Source organism: Astyanax mexicanus, chromosome 25 (genome assembly GCF_023375975.1).
Source record: "Astyanax mexicanus isolate ESR-SI-001 chromosome 25, AstMex3_surface, whole genome shotgun sequence".
Taxonomy (NCBI): domain Eukaryota; kingdom Metazoa; phylum Chordata; class Actinopteri; order Characiformes; family Acestrorhamphidae; genus Astyanax; species Astyanax mexicanus.
This window is the reverse complement of record NC_064432.1, coordinates 23,844,617-23,867,692: the sequence shown is the minus strand read 5'-3', so window position 1 is coordinate 23,867,692 and position 23,076 is coordinate 23,844,617. Positions and strand designations below refer to the sequence as shown.

Genomic DNA, 23,076 nt, shown 5'->3' with positions numbered 1-23,076 from the left:
AAGATTACTGATTATATATTTGTTTATAATGTGATGCTCCTTCATAATATTCATTATGTTACCATAGTTTAATGTGTAGTTTCAATGCTTTATGATCTAATTTCTTCATAACAAGAAGACAACTTCCAGTTTGCATCCATCCTCACTGACCTATAGTGTCTATTGTTCATCTATATAAATATATTTGTGTGTGTGTGTGTGTGTGTGTGTGTAGGCGTGAGGAGGTCTGTGGAGAGGCTCAGCGCGCACTCAGATCTCTCGTTTCTAAGAAAAGTGAGAAAGAGGGAGCCAAGCCCATGCCCTCCTTCCCCGAGATGGTCTCCTACATCCAGGAGAAGGTACCGCCAGACTCCGATCAGTTAATAGAGCTGCATTAGTACCTTTATTAGTACCTGTAGTAATAATAGAGTTAATATTCGTAGTAACACATATAAAACTGTAGTAGTGATTGTAGTACTAACTGCATTAGGAACTGCAATAGTACCTATATATGTACCTGCAGTAGTACTTGTAGTAGTAACGCCTTTAGTACTTGCATTGGTAAGTATATTAGTAACTGTAGTAGTAACTGCATTTGTATCTGCATTAGTACCTGCATTAGTAACTGTTTCAATACCCGCATTAGTACCTGTATTAGTGCATGTATTAGTCACTGTACTACTAACTGTATTAGTATCTGCATTAGTACCTGTAGTAGTACCTGTATTAGTAACTGTATCAGTACCTGTACCATTACCTGTATTAGTAACTGCATTAGTACCTGCATTAGTAAATGTATTAGTACCTATAGTAGTAACTGTAGTACTAACTCTAGTACTAACTGCATTAGTATCTATATTAGTACCTGTTGTAGTAAGAGTATCAGTACCTGTACTATTACTTGTATTATTAACTGCATTAGTACCTTCACTAATACCAGCATTGGTAACTGTATTAGTATCTATGTTAGTAACTCTAGGGAGAACTGTTGTTCTAACTGCATTAAGAACTGCGTTATATGTTGTTTTCTGATTATCAGTGTGTTTTTGTCTGTGTATTAATGTATTTATTAGGCTGCTGAGAGAATGAAGAGTCCAGCTAAATTCATTGTTGGAACCTCAACGCTTCCCTTTAACCCCGCCACATTTCAGGAGGTACGGCAGCATGATCAATAAATCAGACCTATAAGTATTTCTATTCTCCCAGAGCTTACTGTCCTGACTTATTTCTGGGTTTTATACTAATGATGTATTGATCGGGATATTAATGCTTTGTTTTTTGATGGGGTTATTATTGTGAAGTATTGATGTAGATATTAATGATGTATTGATCGTGTGTATTAATAATTAATAAGTATAAAGGTCATGTTTGTATGTTTTTAGATCGTTCTGTACCTCCGGATGTGTCTGGCTCACAGTGCCGGAGCCACGCCCACTTCCCAGAGTCTGATCGACATGCAGGACGACGCCCCTCTTATCGGATGCTACGTCCAGTCGTTGCTGGGGAACGAGACTCCTCCCCCTTCCTTTGCGCTGAAAGGTGGCGACACCAGTCCGGTTCAGGTGTACATGGACCTGCTGCAGCAGCTGCTCTCCGCTGTGGGAGGTAAACCTGCTCCAGGGTTCCACAGGCTTTATATACCACCCTTAATCCACCCTTAATGATGAAGATAATAATATTTAGGTTCTGTCAGTAACTGTAATTTTAAACATTAATGTTGTTGCAGTTTAGAACATGTCCAGTAGGTGGTAGCAGTGTATTTACTCTATATCCTTGTTGGTGCCAGTTTACTGAGATTCATTTTTTTCATGCATAAATGTAAACTTCCAGTTTCAGAACTATATGTATTTGGTGCAGATCACTGAGCTTTAGAACATAGTTTAACTTTAGTCTGAACTTACACAACTTACAAATACAGAGATCTCTGCAGCAGTTTTAATTTATCTTGTTCAGATATGTGGGGTTGTTTTGCTCATTGCAGTTCTTATCAGCACTTTTATGAAACCGAAATTTTTATTTTGGCACAAATTGTTGGCAGCCTAGAACTGCATTCCTGAATATCTAGCATAACAGAGTAACAGGTGTGAGAACAACAGGTGTGAGAGTAATAGAGTATCAGGTGTGAGAGTAACAGTTTTGAGGTTAAGTGAGTAACAGGTGTGAAGAAAATAGAATAAACAGGTGTGACTAACAGAGTAACAGGTGTGAGAGGTACAGAGTATCAGGTGTGAGAGTAATGGAGTAACAGGTGTGAGAGGTACAGAGTATCAGGTGTGAGAGTTACAGAGTATCAGATGTGAGAGTAACGGAGTAACAGGTGTGAGAGTAATAGAGTAACAGGTACAGGAGTATCAAATTAACCGGTGCAGGAGTAACAGTTGCAAAAGTGTCAGGGTAACAGCTGTAAGTAATAGAGTAACAGGCGCAAAAGTAACAGAGTATCAGATGTGAGAGTAACGGAGTAACAGGTGTGAGAGGTACAGAGTATCAGGTGTGAGAGTTACAGAGTAACAGATGTGAGAGTAATGGAGTATCAGGTGTGAGAGGTACAGAGTATCAGGTGTGAGAGTTACAGAGTATCAGATGTGAGAGTAATAGAGTAACAGGTACAGGAGTATCAAATTAACCGGTGCAGGAGTAACAGGTGCAAAAGTGTCAGGGTAACAGCTGTAAGTAATAGAGTAACAGGCGCAAAAGTAACAGAGTAACAGGTGTGAGAGTAATAAAGTAACTGGTGTGAATAATAGAGTAACAGGTGCAAGAGTAACAGAGTAACAGATCTGAGAATAACCGAGTAACTGGTACAGGAGTGACAAAATAACCAGTGCTGAAGTAACAGGTGCAAAACTTAACATGCACAGGAGTAACTGTTGTATGAGTAAGTGGCGTGAGAGTAAGTGTTGTGAGAGTAATGTTCTGAACCGGTCTGTGCTGCAGGAATCTCGGTGATGTACTGTCTGTTGGAGGTGGTGTCGGTTTGCCCTGAGAAACTCGCGCCCAGATTTTCCCACAGAATCGACTGGATCAAAGTAAGAGCTTCAGTCTGACACCCTCATCAAAATCGATTTATTGATCCACATTAATAATTATTTATGGTCGGCCTGTCTGTCGTGATAATTGTTATTGATCTGTTGTATAAAATATGAATGTGACCTTAATTTTTACTGACCTTTATTTTCCACATTATCTTTTTTTTCTCAGCAGAAAGAGCCCATTAACATATAACATTAACTGATATATATTTGCTTTTATTATAATAATTCCAGTATATAGTCACAGAGTCTGAGTTGCAGGTCTGATTTGGTCTAATAAGTGTAATAATATTGATGGTTTGTGTTTCAGGGTCTGATGAACACTAATAAGGAGGATATGCGGGAGCTGGCAGCTCAGCTGTACGCCGTGGTCGTCTCCACCATGAGCGGCAACGAACTCAAAACAGCCGTCCAGAACCTGATCAAGATCACCAAAGATACTCATGTACTTACCACCTGCTTACCCCACCCAATTAACCCTTTATTACGCAGCTATTAACCCTCCCATATGGAGCTATTGATATGTTATTACCTAGTTACTAACGGTTCAATACTAAGCTATTAATCCTTTATTACAGAGTCAACCCTTTAATACTGAGTAATTAACTCTTTATTACTGAGCTATTAAGAATTTTTCACCAAGTAAATTGTGAATCTGCTCCATATGAAACAGAGTCCTGAGACCCAGCACGGGGCCATTCTGGCTCTGGGCTACATGGTTGCCCGATACATGAGCCGGAGGCGGGGCTTAAACATGGGTGAAGCCACTCCCAAAGAGGATGAGGAGCTGATCACCATGGCAACCAGGACTATTGGTATGACATTTATTTATTTATTTAAACACCTTCTCTCTCACACAAAGCTCATCTTATCCAACATCCTCACCTCACTAATGCTGCACTTATTGCTGAATGTACTGGTGAGAAGCAGCAGCCAATCACACACAGCGTACTCTCAACCGGAAACCACCGTCCACCTGGAGAACTGATAAGAACTAATAAATAAGCAAGTGTCTCGATAATTCTGTCTGCAGTGTGTACATTGTCTTCAACTATCTTTTATTGCAGAGTTAACTCTTTTAATACTGTTATTAACCCTTTAATACGGAGATATAACTCATTTATTACTTCGTTTTTAACCTCATGGAGTTAACCAATACTAAGTTATTAACCATTTAGCATGGAGTTATAACTAATACTGGGTAATTAACCCTTTAATACTCAGTTATTACCCGTTTATTACTGAGTTATTAAACTTTATTATTGAGTCATAACTTATACTGAGTTATTAACCCTTTAGCATTGCGTTATAACTAATACTGAATTATTAATCCCTTAATCCCTTATTATGTATTTATTACTGCATTCTTAATCTTTAGCATGAAGTTATACTAATACTAATACTTATACTGAGTTATTAAGTCTTTAATACTGAGTTATTACTAATTTTTTACCTTAAGCATGTAGTTATAATTAATACTGAATTATTAACCTTTTAGCATGGAGTTAAAACTAATACTACGTTATTAACTCTTTAGCATGTAGTTATAACTAATACTGAGTTATTAACCCTTATTACGGAATTAACACTGTATTACTGTTGAGTTTATGATCTGAGATGGTCAGTGCGTGTGCTGCTGGTTCTGCAGGCTCGGTTCTAGACAGCGGTTCTCCGTTGTTGACGGTGGCGGCGGTGACTGCTCTGGGGGAGATCGGGCGTAACGGGGAGCTGCTGCTGCCGGCAGAGGGAGACGGATTCACCAAACTCAACCTGGTGGAAAACCTGCTCTCCAGAATCCCGTCCGGCAAAGAGACCGGCAAGGTAACACACACGCACACACACACATACATACACACACACACATGCTAAATATTTATTTATTTTATCCAGATTAGATTGTTTAAAGTGGTTTAATCTAATTGTAGCTGGTAAAATGAGTTTTATTGACGTGTGTTATATGATGTTGTCAGATGAAAGAGCGTGCGGTGCAGACGCTGGGGTTCCTCCCGGTGGGAGACGGAGATTTCCCACACCAGAAGAAGCTCCTGCAGGGCCTGATGGACTCAGTGGAGGTGATCAGACGGTTGTGATTGTATTAGTGGTGCTGGTAAATTACAGAAACATGAATATAAGAATATAATCCCTGTTTTTTGTGTGTATGTGTGTGTATATATCCCTCTGTCTCAGGCTAAGCAGGTGGAGCTGCAGTTTACAGTGGGAGAGGCCATAACCAGCGCTGCAGTGGGAACCGGATCCGGAGCCGCCAGAGACGTCTGGACCTGCACTGAGGACCAGTACCTCCCTCCCGCCAGTGAGTGCGAGAGTGTGTAAGAGCGTGCAAGAGCGTTTAAGAGTGCGGGATAGTGTGTTTGTGTGAGAGCGCGCAAGAGTGTGTGCGAGAGAGCGTGTGTGTGTGAGCGCGCAAGAGCGTGTTTGAGAGTGAGAGAGCACGAGAGAACATGTTTTGAGAGTGTGAGAGCGTGTTTGAGTGTGAGAGAGCGCGCGCGCGTGTGTGTGTGTGTAAGAGAGCGCGTGAGGACGTGTTTCAGCGCGCAAAAGCATTTGTGAGAGAGTGCGCATGCGAGACTGTGTGAGAGCGTGGGAGAGTGTTTGAGAGCATATGTGTGAAAGTGTGAGTGTGTGAGAGCACGCTAGAGCATGTTTGGGTGTGATCATGCAAGAGCGTGTTTGAGAGTGTGAGAGAGAGCGTGCAACAGAGTGCGCAATTGTGTGTGTAAGAGAGCGTGTGATATTGTGTGAGAGAGCGTGCGAGAGTGCGTGAGAATGTGTGAGAGTGTGTTAAAACGTGTGAGAGCGTGTTTAGGAGTATATGAGACAAACGCATGAGATTGTTTGTGAGTGTAAGAATTAGCAGAGCATGCGAGAAGGTGAAGATTATTATTATTAAACAAATATCATTCCGTGCATGATATATTCCCCTTTCTTTCTCTATCTCTCTCCCTCTCTCTCTCTCTCTCTGTTAGATGTGAAGAGTAATGACGTGGTGTCGTGGGTTCTGAGCTCTATCTTGTCTAAGTACATCGTGAGTCAGAATCCTCATGTTCGTCAGGCTGCCTGTATCTGGCTGCTCTCTCTCGTGAAGAAACTCAGCGAGCATAAAGAGATCAGGGTAAATATAAAACAACTCAGAGCTAATATACACATTATACAACTACTCCATCAGCAGCCGGAGTCTGACAGAAAGAGAAGAGTAGATTATGCTGCGAGAGTACAGTATGAGAGAGTACAGAGAGAGTACAGTAGATCATGCTGCTTCTTTTTCAGCAGTCCGAGTGAGAGTAAAGGAGATCATGCTGCTTCTCCATCAGCAGCCAGAGTCAGAGAGAGTACAGTAGTAGTCACTTTATCTCCAGCACAGAAACTTTACAGGAGAAGCTGTTATTGGAGGTCAATATAAAAATATTTTATATAGTAATTTTATTAAAGTTATTTTGGAGCATTTCTGTTGGTCTTATTGTCATGAAATTCTAATATAATGTTAAAAACATAGACCAGCTGTCACTTGAATAACAGTGATGTATACATGATGTATATTTCTGCATTTGTGTTAAAAATCTGATTGCACTCTTTGCTACAGACTCATCTGAAAGAGATTCAGACAGCCTTCATTACCATCTTATCAGACCCAGACGGTGAGTTCATAAATTGTCTTCATTTTATTATATTTATTTATAGAATAACTCTATAGAAATTAAACGTAGATATTTTTAGAGTATTCTGTGTACAGCTTGTATAGCAGTATATATTTACTGTCTTCTGAAAAACACAAGTAAGGATAACTCACAGTGAATATATCCAAATTTGGTTCTTGAATTTATTTTGTTTTTTGGTACTCATACTGTCCACTGGATATTCAACATGGCACCTCATGGCAAAGAACTCTCTGAGGATGTGATAAACAGAATTATTGCTCTCCACTCTAAAGATGACCTACGCTATAATAAGTTTGCTAACACCCTAAAACTGCACTACAGCACAATGGAAAAGATCATAAAGCAGTTTTTCAGGCCTCTCCAGGGTCAACCAAAGAAGATGAGCTCACATGTTCAGCGTAAAATCCAGAGGTTGCCTTATAAAATAGACGTATGAGTGCTGCCAGCATTGCTGCAGAGGTTGAAGAAGTCAGAGGCCAGCCTGCAGTGCTCAGAGCGTACACCACACACTGCACCAACTCTGTCTGCATGGCACTGTACTAGAAGGGAGCCTCTTCTGAAGCTGACGCATAAGAAAGCCTGCAAAGAGTTTGTTGAAGACAAGCAGTACTAGAGCATGCATCACTGGTACCATGTTTGACGCAGATGGGGTCATGATGAGAAGTACCTAAACATCTGTCCCTTGTCTACCGTTAAGCATGGTGGTGGGTGCATCATGGTTTGGGGTTGCCAAGTGTTTCTCCAGACCTAAACCAAATTGATCATCTGTGGGGCATCCTCAAATGAACATTAGCTTTGAGATGTCGTCATGGAGGAGTGGAACTGGATTTTAAGTTCTAGTGAACAATATCCAAGTTTTATGGTTGTATGCAAGTTTTATTTCTATAGTGTTGTACCATAATGAAATAAAATACAATATTTTCGTATATACGAGTGTAATCAATTTCTGAAGACTCTCAATTAATTATGCATAAAACCGCCTGTTAGTTGTGACATGGTTTTGATGTTTTTTTATGTGTGTAGAGCTCAGTCAGGACGTGGCCTCTAAAGGTCTGGGACTGGTGTATGAACTGGGTGGAGAGCAGGACCAGCAGGAACTGGTGTCGACCCTGGTGGAGACTCTAATGACGGGGAAAAGGTAACAGTGTGTTCTGATCTTCATTCATTATTCATCCACCAGCCTGCATGTGGACAGAGGGAGGGGAGTATCTATGATTTATACAACACTTTCATTAATATAAGAGAGAGAGAGAATAATATAGAAACAATAGAGAGAGGAATAAAGAGAGGGAGAAAAAGAAATAGAGATAGACAGTCTAGACAGAGATGAAGAAAGAAATAGAGAGAGCAAGAGAAAGGAATAAAGAGGGAGAGAGAAAGAGATGAAGAAAGAAAGAGAGAGAGGAATAGAGAGAGAAAAAAAGAATGAATAGAGGAATGGAGAGAGAAGGAGTAGAGAGAGGTAGAAAGAGAGAGGGAAAAGGCATAGAGGGTAAGAGAAATGTATAAAGAAAAAAGAAAGGAATATAGAGAGGGAGAAAGAGAAAGGGAGAGAGGAATATAGAGGGTAATTAATAGATAGAGAAAAAGAGAAATAGAGACAGGGAAAAGGAGAGAAAAAGAAGTTGGGAGAGAGAGGAAAATAAATGGAGAGGGATGGTGGGAGAGGAAGAGTGAGAGAAAGAAAGAAAGAAAGAAAGAAAGAAAGAGGAATAGAGAGGGAAAGGAATAGAGAATGGAGAATAAAGAAGAGAGGGAGAGAGACAAAGGAGTAGAGAAGAGAAAGGAATAGAGACAGAGCGAGAAAGGATTATAGACAGAGGAATAAAGAGAAAGGGTGAGAGAGAGAGAAAGGTTGAAAGCTAGAGGAACAATGATAGAGAGATGAACAAAGAAAGAGAAAGGAAGAAAGAGAGACAGAGAGGGAGAGAGATAGAAAAAGAAATAGAGTGGGAGGGCTTGAGTGCATCAGAGGATCGTTTAGCTTTAATATTGTTCTGCTATCGTTTCATAATGTCCGTCTACAGGATAAAAAGCATGATTACGCATTTAATGTTCCATTACAGTCTCTTATATATATTGTGTGTGTGTGTGTGTGTGTGTGTGTGTGTTCACTAGAGCTAAACACACTGTATCTGAGGACACTGAGGTCTTTCAGGGCGAGACTCTGGGTAAAGCACCTGATGGGTAGGTCTTTATTATTTATTATTATTCCGTGTTTTCTCCTTATATATATTTATCTGTATTCTATTAATAATGAATTAGTATTTAGAAATAATAAATAAATAAAGCTGTATTTTGATTGACAGACATGGACTTTCCACTTACAAGGAGCTGTGCTCACTGGCTAGTGATCTGAACCAACCAGATCTTGTTTACAAGTTTATGAATCTGGCCAATCACCACGCCATGTGGAACTCCAGGAAGGTAGGTTTAATCAGATGATTGGGATGATTGTATGGGTTTATGCTATATATAAGGCTATAATATGCGCATATAAGTTATTGCATGGTAACCCATTTGACTGCTGTAACTAATCTTGTCATGCTGGTTTCCTCCTGGGCTGTAGGGGGCAGCGTTTGGGTTTAATATCATAGCAGCGAAGGCGGGAGAGCAGCTGGCTCCTTTCCTGCCCCAGTTGGTGCCCCGCCTCTACAGGTACCAGTTCGATCCCAATCTGGGCATCCGGCAAGCCATGACCAGCATCTGGGACGCCCTCGTCACCGACAAGAACACGGTACAACACACAGTAACACACTGTTACACATACTGTTACTGTTGCCCACTGTTACAAACACTATTACACACGTTGTTATACGCTGTTACACAATGTTCCGTACTGTTATACTGTGACTCTTATGCAGTGTTACACACTTCATTGTATGCACTGTTATACACTGTTACTCTGCACAGTTACTGTTACACACTCTATTACACAGTTACACACTGTTACACACTGTTACTGTTACACACGCTTATTTGCTGTTACTTACTGTTACTGTCTGTTGCACACACTGTTACATTGTTACTGATACACACTTTTACTGTTACACACTTATACACTGTTATTCTTAGGCACTGTTACTGTTACACGCACTGTTACACACTATTACATACACTGTTACTGTTACGCACTGTTACACACTGTTACACACACTGTTACTATTACGCACTGTGTTAAACTGTTACACACACTGTTACTATTACGCACTGTGTTAAACTGTTACACACACTGTTACTATTACGCACTGTGTTAAACTGTTACACACACTGTTACTATTACGCACTGTTACACTGTTACACACACGGTTACTGTTACCCGCTGTTATATACACTGTTACTCTTACGCACTGTTACACACTGTTTTACACTGTTACACACTTTTATAAACTGTTACACACTTTTACTGTTACATTATTACACATACTGTTACTGTTATACTGTTACACAAGGTTATACACTGTTATACACTATAATTTGATCTGTGTTGTGTTCTGGATGCAGGTGGATAAATACCTGAAGGAGATCTTCCAGGACGTCATATCCAACCTGACCAGTAACATGTGGAGAGTTCGGGAGTCCTGGTAACTCATATTTCATAACCCTGATATAGAATATACAATATTCACTGACATGCCAAAAGTCATGGGACAGCTATGTGTAACAGTACAGTACAGTACCACACTGGAGTTAGCTCCGCCCATTCTTTCAGTAATAAATGTACAGGTAGACTGTGGAGCGAGAGGCTGTGCTTTACACACCTGTGCTAATGGAACTGAATCAGACTAGTGCGTCCCAATACTTTTGGCAGTCTGTGTATAAAAGAGCGTATACTCTGATATACTTTGATACACTCTGATATATTCTCTTTCTGTAGCTGTTTGGCTCTGAACGATCTGATTCGTGGGAGGCAGGCTGATGACATCATTGATCACCTGACAGAAATCTGGGAGACTCTGTTTCGAGTTTTGGATGATATTAAGGTGATTTTTTTTTATCATGATTCATATTTAGAGTTTATTAGAATCATTATTGCAACTAGACTTTTTTTTTTCTTTCTTCATATTTTATTGTAATTTTCTTCAGGAATCAGTCAGAAAAGCAGCAGATTTAACACTGAAGACCCTCAGCAAGGTAAACATCACCTGGATCATAATGTACAGCTCTTACTAATTCTATAGTTCTTTAAAAAAAACATTCTTTTAATCTCTAGGTTTTGCTGTATTCTTTCTCTCTCTCTCTCTGTAACTCTCTCTCATGCTTTCCCTCTGCATGTGTGTTTTTGTGCATTTTGTGTAACAGGTGTGTGTGAGGATGTGTGAGTCTACAGGTGGGTCGGGTCAGAGAGTGGTTGGGGTTCTGCTGCCGGTTCTGTTGGATAAAGGAATAGTCAGTAATGTAGCGGAGGTTCGCTCTCTCAGGTAATAAGGAGTGTTTTATTATTACAGTAGTAATGGATTATCAGTACTGTTTGACTGTGTAGTAATGTTTGCTACAAGGCAAACATTGAAAATGTGCATTTGAGACTATATCCCATCAGCTGATATCCAGAGGTTGGCTTTATAAAATTAATATACGAGTGCTGCCAGCATTGCAGCAGAGGTTGAAGAACCTCTATCAGCATGGCATTGATCTAGAAGAAAGCCTCTTCTGAAGCTGATGCACAAGAAAGCCCGCAAACTCTGTGTGTATGTTCTGTGTGTTTGTGTGCATCAGTATCCAGACACTGGTGAAGATCAGTAAGGCAGCAGGTAGTCGTCTGAAGCCGCACGCCCCCCGGCTGATCCCGGCACTGCTGGAGGCGCTGAGCGTTCTGGAGCCGCAGGTTCTGAACTACCTCAGTCTGAGAGCCACGGAGCAGGAGAAGGTGAGAGGACCACAGCGCCGGGTTTAATGCTGTACACCTGTTCAGCTTAGTAAATCCTCACATTATTCATCAGGGGGAGGAGTTTATCCAGGGGGTGGGGTTAAGGTATCTTGTTGTTTCATTGATGTTTTGGGGACAGGTGGTCTGTTTGAGGTCAGGTGGTCAGGTGCGGGTCGGGTATGGTTCGGGTGCTGATCAAGTGCGGAACAGGGGGTCAGGTCTGGTTCAGGTGTGGGTCAGGTGGTCAAATGGGGAACAAATGGGGGTCATGTGCAGGTTGAGTGTGGTTTAGGTGCTGGTTGAGTGCGGGGTCAGATGGTCTGGTGTGGGTCAGGTGTGGGTCTTGTGGTCAAATGTGTGTCGGGTGGTCAAATCAGGGTCAGATGCAGGTCAGGTGGTCAAGTGCAGGACAGGGGGTCAGATTTGGGTCGGGTACGCGACAGGTGGTCAAATGTGGGGGGCAGGTGCAAGTCAGGTGCGGGACAAGGGGCAGGTGGTCATGTGCTGGATATGGGGTCAAATTAGGGGGTCAGGTATCTGGATAGGGGGTCAGATTAGGGGGTCAGGTGGTCAGTTCTGCATCGGGTGCGTGGCAGGGGGGTCAGGTTTCCGGTCAGGTGGTCAAATTAGGGTCAAGTGCAGGTCGACGTTCAGGTGGAGTACAGGTGTGTATACAGATGCTCGGTGTGAATTCACGATAGAATCAGAGACAGTGATATACTGTGTATAAATGTGTAATATTATAATATTATTAATTCTGGTACATTCTGTTTTCTCCACAGAGCGCTATGGACACAGCCAGACTGAGCGCAGCCAAGTCCTCGCCCATGATGGAAACTGTTAATATGGTACAATTTATATATTCAAATTACCTGATTGTGTTTTATATATATATACAAAGTCACTACTTTCCTCTCCAAAGAGATATTTATTGAAAGTCAGATCATACAGCCGGGAGCATCTTCTCTAAGAGCTTCCTGAAGTAAGGTTTACCTAAGCTTAAATATAATTGCTTTATTGTTTTATTGGTTATAAGACAAATGGTGGTCAACATTCATGGTTACAGATCCTTATTATATACAGGAAAAGAGGTTCTTCAAGTTAAAAAAGAAATTAGATTACTTATCTTTATTTTGGAAGGAGAGAGAGTATATATTATGCCCAGTGGGAAACAATTACCCTTTTCATAATGGGTTACCCAGAGTTCAATCCTTGGTCAATAGGGAGTACTTTGTTCTAGCAGAGCTCTTAAAAACAGATGCCAGCTACGTATTGGGGCCAGAAGACGGCCAGAAGACGGAAACAAAAGAGTACATACAGAATACAACAGATCAGCCATTATATAGAGAGTGCACATCTAATCAAATTAAAGCTATTCACTGTTACATCTGGATCTTACACATCCACTCATACATTTCTATTACTTCAGCTCCCACGCTGCCTTACTGCTTATTTACAGAAATTTCTCCAGATTCTCTGAATCTTTTATGATATTATGGGCTGTATATGAAGAAATCCCTACATTTCTTGCAATTGCACGTTGAAAAATGTTGCTCTTAAACTGTTGTATTAAACAGTTCGCCCCTTCCTTGCTTGTGGACGAGTGAGCCTTTCAGGGATGCTCCCTTTATATCCAATAATGATAATCACCTTTTTCCAATTAATCTGTTCACCTATGGAATGCTTCAAACAGGTGTTTTTTTGAGAATTTCTCTACTTCTCTACTTTCCCAGTGTTTTGTTGCCCCTGTCCCAACTTCTTTGAAAAGTGTTGTAGCGTCAAAAAAAAAAATGTTAATAAATATCTTGACATTTTAGAGCATTCAATTGAAAAGTTACTTTATTTCAGTAATTCAGTTCAATATGTATCATAAAGCTGTTTTACACTTGGAGTGATCTATTTTAAGCGTTATGAAGATGCGGATTTCATTTTCCAGCAGGACTTCCACACTGCCCAAACTGCCAAAAGTACCAATTGTTCTTATATAATATTCTAATTTTCTGAGACACTGATTTTTGGGTTTTCATTGGCTGTTTTGAACTGAATTACTGAAATAAAGTAACTTTGCAATGATATTAATTTTTTTTTAGATGCACATTTATGTATATATATATATATATATATATATATATATATATATATATATATATATATATATATATATATATATATATATATATGATGGAATTTTGGAGTGCTGGGTTTGAAGCTAATGGTTATTATGATGTAATCTTCAGTAGAAGCTTGTGACACTGTGGATGAAGGGTTATAAACCTTAAGCGGAGTTATTAATATTTGATGGTTGATAATTGTGGTCTGTGAGTGACGGTGTTGATGTTTAGTTTCCATGAAGTAACTGCTTTAATAATTTAGTAGCTTTACTAAAATGGAGAAAGTAGCATACAGCTTCTACAGTATACATGCTGATAGACTGATTGACCGATTGATTGGTTAATTGATGGATGTGTGTGTTGTTGGTGGTGTAGTGTCTGCAGCATTTGGACGTGTCAGTACTGGGAGAACTGGTGCCGAAACTGTGTGACCTGCTGAAGAGTGGCGTCGGCCTCGGAACGAAGGTACACCCGCCTACCATTACCTGAGATACGTTTGTATAATTATAATTATGTATATACTGTCATTTTCGCACTATAAGACAGACCAGGTTTAAAGATGCATTTTATGCAACACTAGTAACTAGTAATAGAAACAGGGGTGTCGCCATGTTTTCCTTCTAAATTCAGAGCTGTAAAGCTAAGCTAAGTTAAGTAAAGGATGCTGAAAGTTAATCTACACAGATGTATCTCCTAAAAACTGTTTATTTGGGTTAGTAAAGTGCTTCAGTTTATTTACAGTAAGCTTAGATTTACAGATTTTCAATAAAGTTGGAACGTTAGCATCATCGGCTAACCGCTAGCGGTTAGCACCAAATGACACCCGACAGAGCTACACTGAGGAACCCTGAGTGTTCCTGTAAGCCAGGGCAATAGTAGCTAGCGGTTCGTCCCACATAGTTCGAGCTGATACTGTGTTTAGCAGTTAATGCTAATGCAGCTCCAGCAGTGCTAGCCGGGGTTAGCAGCAGGCAACAGGCTGATAATACTCACCTCTGAACAACAAAAGAGCTAGTGCTTAGTGCAGTTATCAGCTAATGTTAATGCTGCTCCAGCAGTGCTAGCCAGGATTAGCCAAAATACTCACCTCTGCAAGGCCAGATAGCTAGCGCTTAGCACGGTTAGCAGCTAATGCTAATACTGCTGGTGAACTAAACTGAAGAGGCTTTACTTCTCCTTAATACCTGAGTGGTAAAATTCATACATAAAGCACACTGGGGATTTTTGGAAAAATTAAAGGATTTTAGGTGCGCCTCTTAGTGCGAAAAAAAGTTGTATATACACACTTACCTGTACTCGCTGTGTAACACCTGTGTGATCTACAGGGTGGCTGTGCGAGTGTGATCGTCTCTCTGACTGTGCAGTGCCCTCAGGACCTCACGCCGTACTCAGGTATCTCCCATTACTCTGCTTTACTCTTATACACGCATCAGCCACAGGAGCAACACTCCTTATAACACCAGTGTGAGTCGGTGGGGCTATTTCTTTATTTATTAACCTATTAAAAAAAAGGTATTGGTTTAATATGGGCTGTTCTATATTTTAGAATGCAGTGTTTATCTCCAGACAGCTTCACTGTTAATGTTGTTTATTCACAGGTAAACTGATGAGCGCTCTGCTGAACGGGATTCACGACCGCAGTGTCATGGTTCAGAAGTCCTTCGCCTTCGCTATTGGTCACCTGGTCCGGGTGAGTTCCGGTGTTTCTATGTAACCCTGCTTTAGTTCACTGGATTAGTGGTCTCTGAAACAGGACAGGATTTCATCTCTTGCTCGTGAATATTCATACATGCGAATATATCGCATCTGATTGGCTAACAGCATTGCAGCAGAGAACGCTTACCTGCCTTCCCCCCACAGTCAATTTTATAGCTCTAAAACTCAAAGGAGATTTTTTTTTCAGAGATTTCACAGCCTTAGTTATAAAGATACAGCACTCAGTGCTAGGTAAAATTAACGCTTAAACGTTACTTAACTTTATACTCTTACTTCAGACTTGACGATTTGGTTCTTGCGGTGTTTCACCTCGTCGAAGCCCCAGAGTCCGCTTTATATCGTAAAATCCGACGCGAACGGCGCCCACTTTGACCAATGTTCTGTTGAGTTGTGCTGTCTTATCAAACCGTGCCCCCCTAGTGTACATTTAAGGTCTCGGTAAAACGCAGAATCAACCGGAGATCCGATGTAAACCTATAGTTACTTACACAACTTGTTTTTCTGAATATTTTCTTTTACTAGCTGTGCATAATTTTCGGTTATTTAATTTTTCATTTTCGGTTCCAGTTATTGTTGAAAGACAATTCTATAAGTAATTTGACATTTGATTTAATTTAATTTAAATTAATTGATGAATATAATGTTTTTTCATCTACAGACGGCGAAGGATAGCAGTGTGGAGAAGCTCCTGCAGAAGCTCAGCACCTGGTACCTGGAGAAAGAAGGTATGTGGTCATAGCATTTTTCACTTTGACATTTTCCAGTATATTTGTGATATGTGTAATAAAACTGTAATAATTGTTTGTTGTTTGCTGTTCAGAGGCGGTGTATAAGTCGTCCTGCTGTCTGACCGTTCACGCCATCAGCCACTACAGTCCTGATGTGCTGAAAGCTCACGCCGGCGTCGCCCTGCCGCTCGCCTTCCTGGGAATGCACCAGCAGAACGACGAGCAGGGCGCCAGCGGCGACTCCAACCTGTGGGCAGAGGTGTGGCAGGAGCACGTGCCGGGTGAGCTCAGAAAACAGACTTACTAAATCACTTACTGTTTCTAAATCAGAAATATTAATTTCTGAATCATTTATAATAATATCCAAATAATGTATAATAATATTAGAATCATTTATCATAGTATCTGAATCATCTATAATAACATTTTAATCATTTACAATTATATCTGAAGCATTTATAATATTATCTGAATCATTTATTATAGTATCTAAATTATTTATTATAGTATGTGAATCATCTATTAGTATCTGATTCATTTTTAATAGTATCTGAAAAATGATAGGGTCTTGTTTCTAGTATGTAGTGTTTAATAGCTTCTGAACAGTTTTAGTAGCTACTGAATAGACTTTGGTTGGTACTAAATAGGTTTTATTAGGTACTGAATAGATTTTAGTAGGTACTGAATTCATTTGAGTAGCTACTAAACAGGTTTTAGTATGTACATAATAGGTTTTAGCAGGTACTGAACAGATTTTAGTAGGTACTGAACTGGTTTTAGTAGGTACTAAATAGGTTTTAGTAGGTACTGATTAGGTTTTAGTAGGTACTGAATAGGTTTTAGTAAGCACTTGATGGATTTTAGTAGGTAATTATTCGATTTTAGTATTGGCTAAGAATTGACTATTTTTTTGTTTGATCTGTGTTCTTAATGTTTAGGCAGTTTCGGAGGAATCAGGCTGTATATGACGGAGCTCATCGCCATTACCCAGAGGGCTTTGCAGTCGCAGTCGTGGAAGATGAAGGCGCAGGGCGGGGTTGCCATGGCGACCATAGCGAAGCAGCAGACGGGCTCTCTGGTGGCTCCTCACCTGGGCATGCTGCTGAACGCCCTGCTGCAGGGCCTGGCAGGACGCACCTGGGCAGGAAAGGTGGGCGTGGCCATGTGTTTACTTAGTGTTATATAATTGTGTGTGTGTGTGAGGGAGTTGTGTATAAAGTTAACAGTGGTTTACAGTGCTGATCCTAACCGCTGTAATTCCACTATTAACCTGCAGGAGGAGCTGCTGAAGGCTGTTGGCTCTGTGGTGTCAAAGTGCAGGTGAGGCATACACACAGTTACACACACACTATATACACACACTATACATGCACTATTTACACACTATATATACCTATACATACACACCCACACGCAGTACACATGCTATAAACACACACACTATACACACAAACTTTACACACTATAGACATTATACACACACAAACCATGCACACATGCTATATACACACTATATACACACTATATACACACGCTATACACACACTATACACACATGATATACACACAATATACACACACTATATACACACAAACAATCCCCCCTTACATTCAGTTTATACACTATACACACTACACAAACTATACATACACTATACAGACACAATATCTGTATATAAACACACACTATACACAAATTATACACACATGCATTATACACACACTATATACTCTATACATACATTATACATAGACTTTACACATGCACACATATACACACACTATATACTCTATACACACACTATATACTCTATACACACACTCAATAACATAACATAAAATAACATTTTGTGTACTGTGTGTGTGTGTGTGTTTGTACTGTGTGTGTGTGTGTGTGTGTTTGTGTTGTATACGTCAGTGTTGAGCTGCAGAAGCCGGTGGCGGGTCAGCCGGCGGTGGGGGAGGTGTTGGATCTGGTTCTGAAGGAGTGCAGGAAGGAGAGTGTGGTGTATAAAGTGGCGGCGCTTCGCTGCGCCGCTGATATTTTAGAGGCGACTGGAGAGGACCGCTTCCAGGAACTTGCTGAGATTATCTTCCCCCTCATCAGAAAGGTACCCCACCTCTCAGGATTACCTCTTTATTAGTGTATAAACATAAACTCAACGGATGAATGATGGCGTTTATGGTAAAACGTGTTGTAACTCAGGTGTTTGAATGTGCTCCAGTTTAATTTGATGGGGAACAGTGTTTACTGTATCTAAATGAGTATTAAAACATACATTTTTCCTGGACGAACAGAATCAGCCTGGGTCACCAAAACGTGGCGGCGATGATGACGATGATGAAGATGCTAAAGAGCGAGAGCTGCAGATGGAGGTGCTGCTGTGTGCGTTCGAGAGTCTGGGAAAAGCCTGGCCTGAGAACGCTCAGACTCAGAGTAATAACCTATAATAATTATATTTATAATAAACAGAAATATCAAATCATACGAATATACATATTCATTACTTAATTAGTATCAGATATTAGTCTGTGTGGAGGAGTAAGTGTGTGTGTGTGTGTGTGTGTGTTGCAGGTCGGTATCAGGTGGAGGTGTGTGTGCTGATGTGTGATAGGCTGAAGCTCAGTACGTGGCGGGTTCAGCTGGGAGTTCTGCAGTGTATGAAGTTGTTCTATCAGAGGTGAGAAAAAAAAACAGCATTTAAGATCTGATTAACAGCAGGTTTCACTCTCGGTGTTCAATCTCAAAGTAGCCTAAATCCTACATTCCTCAACACCTCCTAAGTGCCGCACGGAGCGAGTGCCGGACTGAACATGTGACGGAATAACTGAGTGACTGGCTGACTGAGTACCAGACTGTACGAGCGCCTGATTGGGTGCCGACTGGCTCAGTGCCGACTGACTGGGTGTTGGCCTGACTGAGCACCAGACTGACTAAGCACCAGACTGATTGACTGACTGACTGAGTACCAGACTAAACAATGCCTGTCTGGGTGCCGGACTGACTAAGCACAAGACTGATTGGCTGACATTTAGTCAGACCAGCTCCCAGTCAGGCACTCGTTCAGTCTGGTACTCAGACTGATTGAGTGAGTGAGTGACTGACTGACTGACTGACTGAGTACCAGACTGAACAAGCGCCCGACTGGGTGCCTTCTGACTCTGTGCCAACTGACTGGGTGGGTGCCGGAGTGACTAAGCGCCAGACTGATTGAGTGACTGAGAAGTGGACTGAACGAGTACTGGACTGAGTACCAGACTGAACGACTGGACTGACTGATTACCAGACTGAATGACTGGACTAAATGCCAGACTGAGTAGGTGAGTGACTGACTGACTGCCTGACTGAGTACCAGACTAAACAAATGCCTGTCTGGGTGCCGGACTGACTAAGCACCAGACTGATTGGCTGAGTACCAGACTGAACGAATGCCTGACTGGGCGCCAGACTGAATGGGGGCTGGTCTGTTGAAATGTCAGACTGATTAAGTGACTGACTAAATGCTGGACTGATTAAACGCTGGACAGATTGAGTGACTGACCGACTGCAAAAATAGTGAGCTATACTATGAACTGAGCTCTAACTGAGCGCCGGACTGAATTTTGTGTTTGTTCTGATTGTGGAAATGTAATTAATAACAGAGGAAAGAAGAGTTTAATATCAGAATTGAATTATTAGAGTTGCTTTATAGCTGAAGGTTCTGTGGTTTGTATTGTAGGTTACTGCTGTTAGAACCGGACCAGCGGAACTCTGGACTACTGACAGACATTCTGTCTCAGACCTGCACTGCTCTCGCTGTTCCACTGGGTATGATCCTTCTGTAAACCTAATCTAATCAGAGAAGTCAGTGTGAAATGATTTGAAATGTATTCATTTTATGAGAATTTATATTGGAGCATTTCTATCATGAACTTTGCTCTTGTGGTGTAAGACCCAGTGTCTGATAAAAACACCTGGAATCATTTGCATGTTTTTTTCCTTCTCTAGAGAACAGAAGTTACTCGTCTGTAAGAACGGAGGCTCTTACTATTCTTGAGCTGCTGCTGAAGAGGATTGAAGGTAGCTCAGTTTTTTTTTTTTTTTTTTACTATGTATGTAGACGGAGCTCAAAATCTGATTAGTCTACATTTTTACTTGAAACTTGAAATATTTATTGGCATCAGTCATTAGTTATAGTTTAAACACCCCATGGGATAACACTGTGTCATGGGGTAAGTGTGCTGTGGGTTAACCCTGTTGTGGTTTGTTGGCGTGTTTTACAGACAGCGATCAGTGGGAATGCCTGGTGGAGAAAAGTCGGCAGCAGCTCCAGCGCTCTCTCGCCACCATGGAGACGGACAGCCGGCCCGAGCTGAAGGATAAAGCTCAGACCCTGAGGAGGAAAATACAGGGTCTGCCTTAAAACAGGAGCACAGCGTCAGCGCAGGCTCTCCAACACCTGCTCTGCCTACATGAATTCAGTAGTTTTATCACTTCAACTAAACGAATAAACTGATACGGAGACTTCATTGCCAAACAAACACAATAAAACACTTCCTTCTGATTCGATTTTCAGTGACATTTCAGTCTCCTAGATGCTAATGACTCTAGTTAGTGTTTGTGCACTGACTGTGCCAACTGCAGGACCACCAACTGGCCCATTTTTATATACATATATGTGTCCTTTAATGGCAGAGTGTTATTAAGTTTAATAAGAGGACAAAATCCTACATTTTTCACCCAGCTGTGTGCGGTGTGTGTATCTCTCTAATCCTACTGAAAAGAGTTGTGTTTCAATAAACTGCAAATGGATCTGAGATCACATTCACACCTGCTGTTATCCTGTAGTTCTGCAGTAGTAAGTGTGAACAGGTGTGAATGGGATACAGTACGTCTACTACAATTACATTATTATTATGAACCGCATCACCGCTCCCCTGCTGGAACATGAGTAATAACAGTGATACCAAACCGTCCACCGTGTGACTCTGGTGATGACTCTGGTGTGAAATGTACTTTTGGTGTAGTAAAACATGATAAAAATACGTACCTTTGTTGAATAGCTCACCTCCGCTCCTGCAGCTTTCTGAGATCCAGTAATTTGTACACTTTGTCCAAACAGACTTTTAGAATGAGTGAAATAAGGGCATATTTTGCCCCTGCAGAAAAATCAGATACATTTTTCCACCGATATTCAGGCTCAAAGTAGCTCCACACTCTTCATTGGTAGAATCTGAAGAGCTCTGACATTTAAAACGAGGCGTTAAAAACTTTAAAACTGCACAAGAAGTTTATTAAAAGCCACTTTCTACATCCCGTAGCGTAGTTAAATCTCTGGGCGCTGCTATCTTTAAATTTAAGCATAGATAACGGTGTAAAAAGCCATTTGTCTGCAGGGGCAAAATATGCTTTCTGAGATCCAGTATTTTGTGCACTTTGCCTAAACTGGCTTTTAGAATGGATGATATGGGGGCATATTTTGCCCCTGGAGAAAAAGATAGCTTTATACACCTATATTTAGGCTCAAAGTAGTTCCACACTTTTCATTGGTAGAATCGAAAGAGCTTTAACATTTAAAACAAGGCATTAATAACTTTAAAACTACATAAGAAGTTCATAAAAAGCCACTTTTTACATCCCGTAGCGTAGGGAAATCTTTACATTTAAGTCACAACAAGTCAACCATTGAGCACTAAAACGAATAGTAAAACATTTTGAGCTTTTTTGAATGTAATTTGTTGTTGTTTCCTTGCATTCTAATATCGACAGTAACCTGATATTTTCAGCAACAGCTGGAATTCATGTATTTCCAAGGAACTAGTTTTGCAATCTGCTCAACTACCCTACTTATTAGTTTTAAGACGGTTGACTTATTGTGACTTAAATTTAAGTCACAAGGCGGCGTCTGGAGATTGATCTAGGCTATGGGATGCAAAAAGTGGCGTTTAATAAACTTCTTATGCAGTTTTAAAGTTCTTAACGCCACGTTTCATATGTTAAAGCTCTCCAGATTCTACCAATGAAAAGTGTGGAGCTAATTTGAGCCTGGATAACAGTGTAAAAAGCCCCGATTTATCTGCAGGGGCAAAATATGCCCCATATCACTCATTCTAAAGGCCTGTTTGGGCAAAGTGCACAAATTACTGGATCTCAGAAAGCTGCAGGAGAGCAGATGTGAGCTTTTCAACAAAAGTAAGTACTTTTAATTAATTTTATTACGTTTTAATACACCCAAAATCCATTTCACACCAGAGTTCTCCTTTAAGTTCAGCATAATTTCCCCTAGAATTGATTTACTTTTAGCTAATCATGTTCATGAAGTCTATAGTTTATAAGACTGAGGAACTATGCCATGCACAAGCTTTGGAAATGTGAATTCACAGGTATAAAGGGATGTGTGTGTGTTTGTATAAAGAAAATGTAAATTAAATTGAATCTTTGGTTTGCCGGTGTTTGCATGTTAAACTGTGTCATGTGTGAAACAATATATTTACATATATTTTCAAAAAAAAAAAAAAAAAAAAGCTCAAGATTTTCATTTTAACCCTTTAAAGCAGGTCAGCTTCAGCAGGCAGTGCAGATCCAGAGCCAAATGAATTTCATTGCAGATCGAGTATAAAATCTCAAAGAGAGAGAGAAAGAAAGGCTTAAGAAACAGCATAAATGTCAGGTGATCTTCTTTAACCCTCAGGTATGTGCTCATCCATGTCTCCACCGTGCTGATGACCCCCTGAAAAAACCCAATTCTATACAGATTGATATTGACTTTTAACACTTTTTTTATACTCCAGCACTATGTGCAGTATTCACAGGGATGCTCATAGTGTCTGCTGATCATAAGGGCATAAAGTCTAACCTACCTTAGTAGAGGAGACTCGACCAATGCTGTTATAAATTATGCAGCCTTGTTCACTTTTTGTAATAATATGTTTTTTGTATTAATCTATTGTTAATAATTTAACCATTACAGGACTGATCTTTTCAGTGAT

The 23,076-nt window shown here is 40.5% G+C and overlaps 1 protein-coding gene across 1 annotated transcript in view; it reads left to right on the top strand.

Annotated features, from left to right (window-relative positions):
- The window catches only part of ecpas (Ecm29 proteasome adaptor and scaffold), a 29,964-nt gene extending 7,425 nt beyond the window's left edge, over positions 1-22,539 (top strand). The window contains exons 16-49 of the mRNA XM_049472407.1: positions 215-338; positions 1,053-1,133; positions 1,362-1,584; positions 2,917-3,008; positions 3,322-3,456; positions 3,685-3,826; positions 4,660-4,832; positions 4,982-5,083; positions 5,199-5,322; positions 5,996-6,141; positions 6,610-6,664; positions 7,709-7,823; positions 8,804-8,872; positions 8,995-9,112; positions 9,255-9,422; positions 10,190-10,269; positions 10,563-10,668; positions 10,772-10,819; positions 10,988-11,106; positions 11,402-11,552; positions 12,335-12,400; positions 14,039-14,128; positions 14,989-15,055; positions 15,262-15,353; positions 16,038-16,104; positions 16,200-16,388; positions 17,046-17,257; positions 17,384-17,427; positions 18,026-18,218; positions 18,406-18,544; positions 18,683-18,788; positions 19,827-19,915; positions 20,096-20,167; positions 20,371-22,539. Coding sequence (XP_049328364.1) covers positions 215-338; positions 1,053-1,133; positions 1,362-1,584; positions 2,917-3,008; positions 3,322-3,456; positions 3,685-3,826; positions 4,660-4,832; positions 4,982-5,083; positions 5,199-5,322; positions 5,996-6,141; positions 6,610-6,664; positions 7,709-7,823; positions 8,804-8,872; positions 8,995-9,112; positions 9,255-9,422; positions 10,190-10,269; positions 10,563-10,668; positions 10,772-10,819; positions 10,988-11,106; positions 11,402-11,552; positions 12,335-12,400; positions 14,039-14,128; positions 14,989-15,055; positions 15,262-15,353; positions 16,038-16,104; positions 16,200-16,388; positions 17,046-17,257; positions 17,384-17,427; positions 18,026-18,218; positions 18,406-18,544; positions 18,683-18,788; positions 19,827-19,915; positions 20,096-20,167; positions 20,371-20,510 — 3,937 coding nt within the window. The 3' untranslated portion in view covers positions 20,511-22,539. The remainder of the gene's footprint in view (positions 1-214; positions 339-1,052; positions 1,134-1,361; positions 1,585-2,916; positions 3,009-3,321; positions 3,457-3,684; positions 3,827-4,659; positions 4,833-4,981; positions 5,084-5,198; positions 5,323-5,995; positions 6,142-6,609; positions 6,665-7,708; positions 7,824-8,803; positions 8,873-8,994; positions 9,113-9,254; positions 9,423-10,189; positions 10,270-10,562; positions 10,669-10,771; positions 10,820-10,987; positions 11,107-11,401; positions 11,553-12,334; positions 12,401-14,038; positions 14,129-14,988; positions 15,056-15,261; positions 15,354-16,037; positions 16,105-16,199; positions 16,389-17,045; positions 17,258-17,383; positions 17,428-18,025; positions 18,219-18,405; positions 18,545-18,682; positions 18,789-19,826; positions 19,916-20,095; positions 20,168-20,370) is intronic.
- Positions 22,540-23,076: the final 537 nt, after the last annotated feature.